Source organism: Austrofundulus limnaeus, unplaced genomic scaffold (assembly GCF_001266775.1).
Source record: "Austrofundulus limnaeus strain Quisiro unplaced genomic scaffold, Austrofundulus_limnaeus-1.0 Scaffold493, whole genome shotgun sequence".
Classification (NCBI taxonomy): Eukaryota; Metazoa; Chordata; class Actinopteri; order Cyprinodontiformes; family Rivulidae; genus Austrofundulus; species Austrofundulus limnaeus.
The window spans coordinates 248,229-255,096 of record NW_013952895.1 but is presented as its reverse complement, the minus strand read 5'-3'; the positions used below and the strand labels follow the sequence as shown (position 1 = coordinate 255,096).

Genomic DNA, 6,868 nt, shown 5'->3' with positions numbered 1-6,868 from the left:
GAGTTGCCGCCATGTGATTGGCTGATTAGAAATTAAGTGTTAACGAGCAGTTGGACAGGTGTACCTAATAAAGTGGCCGGTGAGTGTACTTTTCTGCATTGATGGTACTTCTCTAGATGTGTAATCTGCCCATGCTTGAAGCACTAATGCTTAATGCAACCTCAAACCATGAAAGAGGTTTGCTTTTGAGCTGTGCACTGATAAAAGGCTGGGTGTTCCCTCTTTTCTTTACAATAGAAGTGTCTTTATTTTTCAAAAACAAATCTCAGTTTTTATTCCATCTGACCGCAGAACAAGTTTCCCACTTTTCCTCAGTCCATTTCAAACGAGCTTTGGACCAGTTTCTGAATAGTGTTCTCGTTGTGCTTCCTCTTTGCATGATGGAGCTTTTCCCAGCATTTGTAAATGGTATGGTGTACTTTGTTTATAAACAATGATTTGTGGAAGTGTTTTTAAGCCCATGCAGTGATGTCCAGAACAGAATCAGACCCGTTTTAAATTCAGTGGCCAGAAGATCATGACCACCCAGAATCGACTTTCAGCCTTTTTGAACTCAGATTTCTCCAAATTCTTCAAATCTGTTGTTAATATCAGCTGTAGATGATATAGTTAAAGTCTTCCCAATTTTCAGTTGAGGAGCATAATACTAAAACAGGGGTCGACATAACCATTGTTTAGGTTGTCCGAGACAACCTATTTTCGTTTCGGACAATCAGATCCCGCCTCCCAGTGGACAACCAAGAAAAAAGCAGCGGGTGTTCGTCACTGTAAAAATGAACCGGAGAAAAAAAACTTGTTAAAGCCAGCTAGGAATTAAACTGACTGTTCTTTCACCCAATAAAGAGAACCGCAGTCAAAGTTTTACCCAATCAGAACAGAGCAGGGCGGGTCCTGCTGTCTGACTGACACCGCTGCCTTTTTTCTTTCTCTGTGGGTGGGGGGTCAGCTTCACTCAGTCCAGGAAATGCTGAGGCTTTTCCCGGGAGGTGTTCACCTGAGTTATTTTCCACTGAGAATTACGTCATATTTTATATAAATTATATTTCTAAAAGCACCTCGCAGCATTTCTCCTGTAACACCGTGTGTTTACGAGCACAACAAAACCGCGTCAACGTTTGACTTTGATTTTCTTCTAAAATCAGAGTTCTCTGAGTCAGCTTCAGGTGCTTGTAGTTAATCTTAAATATCTTCTAATTTTAACCAGGTGTTTCAATGCCTTTACATTATACAACAATTATAGTGGAGAAACTTGTCCCTTTGGTTAAAATAAACAGTAAAAAATAAATAGTTTTTTATTTTCTATGCAGAGAACTTCTTGTGCTATAATATTTTTTAAAATAAATACATCAAAGCTCCTCAGTTGAAAACACTAAAATGACAGAAGAGCTGTTTAAAGCCCCTTTATCCAGAAAGTCTTCAGTCCTAAGAGCACTAAACTGTAGCTTTAGTAAGGTCATGTAGACAGTAGGCTATACTACTATTTAAATTAAAATATTGGTCCTGTAAGCAGAAAGCTTATGGTTGTTGGATGTTGATTTTTGCTCTCTATCTCAAAGAAGAGGATGAGGAGGAGTTTTACTCCAGCAGCTCCTGAAACTGTTAACCTGCTGACTGAGAACATTTGTATATAGTAAACTTTGTATACAGAACAATATAGCTTACCTATTAAATTACATTTTAATTGAGTTTTTTTCTTTTTGGACAACCAAAATGTTTTGCGGACAACCAGATTTCATCAACAGGTCAACCTGAAAAAAATCCTTATGTCTACCCCTGTTAAAATGTGTTTTTAGACTGGTAAACCTTGACCCATCTATACTTTTTGAGAGATTCCACCTCTTTAGGGGTATTTAGGAATGTTTGATTCAAAGAGTCAGAGAAATACATTCAGTTGCCTTATCTTTATCAATATAAACCACCTGTGTTGGTGTATTAGTATGTACTTGAAGATAAAATATTAGCTAATGTAGCRTTCTTTCACACCAGTATGCTTTATTTAAAGAGCTGAAAAATGATAAAGACTGGAACTCTTGGCTAGCAATTATCCTAGCCTGGACAAAGAGTTTTCTTTCTCTCTGTATTCAGTGGCTGATGTCACAGCAGATAAGGTACTGCTAGACATGGTTATTTATGTGTAAAGCCTAATATGCCATTTGTTTGTCTTTCCTGTAGAGATTGTAGATGGAAATGCTAAGATGACTCTGGGAATGATCTGGACCATTATTCTCCGCTTTGCCATCCAAGATATTTCTGTTGAAGGTAATGTGTATTTTTCTGTTTTAGATATTTATTGGGTCTAAAAAAATCAGAAATCATTGTACTTTTGATATTTGAATCTTTGATTTGTATTTTATTGAATTTTTTTTAGTTTGCTTTTGAGTATGTTACACTGAAGAATACAGCTTTGTTTTTGGTAGAGGCATGAGAGCGTGAAATATCTGAGCAGCCACACATGGTTTCCTTTCACTTCACCTCCACTTAATCCATTACTAAACAGGGATTAGTCAAAGAAAAATGCCTACAAGTTTCTTTGACTTCACAATAATCCCTTTTTTGCTACCACAGAAACGTCTGCCAAAGAGGGCCTCCTGCTGTGGTGCCAGAGAAAGACTGCTCCCTACAAGAACGTTAACATCCAAAATTTTCACATCAGGTAAAAGTGGACAACATGACAAACTCAAATTTGTAATTATTACATCGTTATGATTTATTTTAAAAAATATGCGACCTTTCACACTATAAAACATGTTTATAGCACAGTTAAAATCCTGTTTTGTTTATTTAGACCAATAGAGTTAATTGGGAGTAATGGGTTAGCGAAGTCTCCTGAAAAACAAGAAAGTTGCAGGTTCACCTCTTGGCCTTTCTGTGTGTTTTACGTGTTCTCCCTGTTGAGGTGTGGATTTCTGGAATTTCTGTTCTTTTGTTTCTTCCCACAGATCATTTATGCATGGTAGGTTAGCTCTAAATTGTCCCTAGGTGTGAGTGAGAGTGAATGGTTTGTCTCTGTGCTCCTGGGACTGATTGTGGGCTGGAGGCCCATCCAGGTATACCCTGCCTCTTGCTTGCACCCGCTCCCACAAAAGCTTATGAAATTTATGTAGGTAAAAAAAAAAACAAGTAACTGACCGTGTCTGGAGATTGTAACAACAGCAGCTACTGAAGCTGTAAAATCGCTATCCACCTCCTCTATCCAAGTCGGCATGAATTTTTCTTTGTTTATTCTTCTAGCTTCATAAAATAATTGTGGTCACCTCCTCTACTGCTTACGAAGCTCACGAAGTTTGCAAAATTTATGTAGGGTAGAAAAAATATCTCAAAGTATGGCTGTGTTTCAATTCATGGGCTGGGTCCTTTTTACTGGAAGAATAACTTCACAGTTAAAACGTTATAGGTAAATAAAAAATAAATAAATAAATAAAACGTTAATAATTCAGGTTTAGCTCCAGTATCTACGACGGAATATTAGGGCCACACAATGAGATTTATTTATTATTACGACAAAGTCATCGTATTATAAGAATAAAGTCGTAATATTACAAGAATACAGTCATAATCTTAAATGACGTGCCAATTTTCCGTTCCTCGTTTCCTCATTATTTTCCCCACACCTGCTGTGTACAGCCATGTGTCTTTGTTTAAAAAGTAGTCCACACTGACTTGGGTCACTGTTAGATTAATATAATTTCATCCAAATGAGCTACGTGATCATTACTCATTCTGTTCATTACTTTCATGGACAGAATTTCTAGGCGCAGCCGAGGTGTTGAGGGGATCCGTTTTGGTGACCTTAGGATCGCATCTCTGCTTTTTGCGGATGATGTGGTCCTGYTGGCTTCATTGGAGCGAGATCTGCAGCTCTCGCTGGAGCGGTTCGCGGCCGAGTGCGAAGCGGCCGGGATGAGGCTCAGTGCCTCCAAATCCGAGGCCATGGTCTTGAGCCGGAAAAGGGCAGAGTGCCTTCTCTCTGGGGGGTCGCCCTGTCTCAAGTGGAGGAGTTTAAGTATCTGGGGATCTTGTTCACGAATGGGGGAAGAACGGAGCGGGAGATCGACAGGCGGATTGGCGCAGCGTCTGCTGTAAAGCGGGCGCTGTACCGGTCCGTTGTGGTGAAGAGAGAGCTGAGTCAGAAAGCGAAGCTCTCGATTTACCGGTCGAGCTACGTTCCTACCCTCATCTATGGTCATGAGCTTTGGGTCATGACCGAAAGAACGAGGTCMCGGATACAAGCGGCCGAAATGGGTTTCCTCCGCAGGGTGGCTGGGCTCTCCCTTAGAGATAGGGTGAGAAGCTCGGTCATCCGGGAGGGACTCAGAGTAGAGCCGCTGCTCCTCCACGTCGAGAGGAGCCAGTTGAGGTGGCTCGGGAATCTGGTAAGGATGCCTCCTGGACGCCTCCCTGGTGAGGTATTCCGGGCACGTCCCACCTGGAGGAGGTCCCGAGGAAGACCCAGGACACGCTGGAGGGACTATGTCTCTCGGCTGGCCTGGGAACGCCTTGGAGTTCCCCCGGAGGAGCTGGAAGAAGTGGCTGGGGAGAGGGAGGTCTGGGCCTCCCTTCTGAAGCTGCTGCCCCCGCGACCCGACCCCAGATAGGCGGAAGAAAATGGATGGATGGATGGATGGAGCTACGTGATGACTAAATCTGTCATTGGATCCTTTAATTACAATACGGTTTCAGTTTATCATATCGTCGTATGCACATCAAAGTCCTGCTACTGATAATTTGAAGCTAATGTGCTAAAAGATTAACTATTTATTTTTAAGCAATACTAAAGAACAACTTGACAAGTTTCTCAACATTCCTCATTTTAATGCAGTGATAACTGCATGCTTTCATGTAAAGGCTAGACTTTTTTCTCCTAATATGACTTTAATCTCGTAAATTGTAGTTACGTTTTTTATTTAACATCTTATTGTAGCATAAATTTCATCAGCTAAGTTGCAAAACTTACTTTTAAAAATAAATTCTTTGGTCTGTGGTGAATTTCCAAACTACCTTGACTCGTTAAAAAAAAAACTCCACCGTCTTCATTTCTCTGTTGATTTTGCTGCCTGCGCATTGAATCCTGGGATATCCTCGGCCGGTGAGGATACACAGATGCGTCCTCGGATTTTGAGAGTTTGTCGGCTGCTTTCCTCGGTCRCATGATGAGGAGCCTTCGAATTGGGACAGTCCTCCGCATGGAGCAGGAACTTCTGCCGCCGACAAATGCGCACTCATGAGGACCCAGCCCATGAATTGAGACACAGCCTATGTGTTGTAAATAACTGTCAGCTACTAACTAACACATCACATTTCTGCACAATATTTGTAAACTTTATAGGTTGAATCATTTTTGTGTATGATACAATCACTTTGCTGAGGCAGCTTACTTTTTCTAAAAGGTACGTTACAATTTGTTGAGTGGTTTATGAAATATTTTGCTAACAATAAAGACAAACATCACTACACATGGTCACATCACAAGATATCACTCAGCTTATTGCAAAAATATTTCTCTTTCAGCAGGAAGTGAAAATCAAATTGCATAAACAGACAAAGATGGTACTTAACAAGATCATTTTTGTTGATTTGTTAAATGCAAGCATTTTCTCTAGTTAGGTTTAAGTATCGAATCCCAGCATGATTTTCTTTTTTTCATAACTGAGTTCTGTTAAGTCTGGATCTGCCACAGATCCTTCAATATCTGTGTTCAGTTACTGAGAGCAGATCTGTGTGATGCTCAGATGTGGATATAAGCTGAGGAAAAACAAGAAGGTAATTTCAGTAGAAACTAAAAGTGAGATGCAGGAGATGTGGATCATCAGAGGTCAGGGCTTTGATGTTGTCTCTGTGTGAGAGATGAGCAGCACATTTCTGTCAGGAAAACACCACTACATTATTTAATGCATCATTTCAGGTAGAGAAAGTTCTAAGCAGCCTTGTAAGAGAGATTTTAGCAGGCTCTTTTAGTTGCAGTAAAGAGATTTAAATAATCTGTCTTTGTTGCACTGGAAATTGAGAGTAGGAGTCAATTTTCCAAATTGAGCACCAGATGGAGTTGGTGCTGTTTTTAAGATCTGCTGCCCTCAGAACTAAGGACAAAAATCAACGATCCAAAGCGAGTCAAACTAAAAATATGTCAAACAAAGAATCTAACACCAGCCTACAGAAACATTTCATTGAACTGTGATGTTTTTCAGTTTTTACTGGAGGTTGTCTTCATTCTTCCACTTTTTCATATGTACACATTTTGATAACAAAACACATTTCAAAATTAAACTCTCTGTGGTGGATTCTCTGTAATAGCAAGAGACTCACAAATTGAACAAGTCAGTTTTTTTTGTGATTTATTAAAAATGAAATAAAGAAAAAGAAATAAATGCTATCAGGTCAAGTTCAACGGAGCTTAGTTAGTCTGCTGATTCACACCTGAGACAAATACACTCAGCACAAAAAGTAAGAAAATTAGTGTTTGGTAGATCGTTTCTTTGTTGTAACAATGTTTCTTGATAAGAAATCGTATACTTTTGAAAGCCTGGTRATTTCCCTTTTAAATGGTGCCACATTTGTAAGGAACATGCATTTGTGGGATGAGCAGTAGAGGATGTGGGTTGTTCTTGTCATTGTTGAACAGTTTATTCTGCTGTTATTGACTCTTGTTTTGAGCTTCTGGTGCCCCCAGGTGCTGCTAATCAGGTCCCCACTATAAGATTTATTTCCAATAAGCATTGTTACAACAAAAATTATCTAATAACAAATATCCTTACTTTTGTGCTAATTCACATTTATGTTTCATRTATATTTACTAGGGCTGTCAAATGATTAAAAATTTTAATCTATTAATTCCAAGGTAGCTGTGAATTAATCACGATTAATCTTAAAC

General features: G+C 39.5%; 1 protein-coding gene across 5 annotated transcripts in view; it reads left to right on the top strand.

Annotated features, from left to right (window-relative positions):
- Positions 1-6,868, top strand: part of actn1 (actinin, alpha 1) — a 93,859-nt gene that overhangs the window by 50,594 nt on the left and 36,397 nt on the right. For all 5 annotated transcript variants that reach the window (XM_014025711.1, XM_014025710.1, XM_014025714.1 and 2 more), the window contains exons 4-5: positions 2,173-2,259; positions 2,566-2,653. In XM_014025711.1, coding sequence (XP_013881165.1) covers positions 2,173-2,259; positions 2,566-2,653 — 175 coding nt within the window. The remainder of the gene's footprint in view (positions 1-2,172; positions 2,260-2,565; positions 2,654-6,868) is intronic.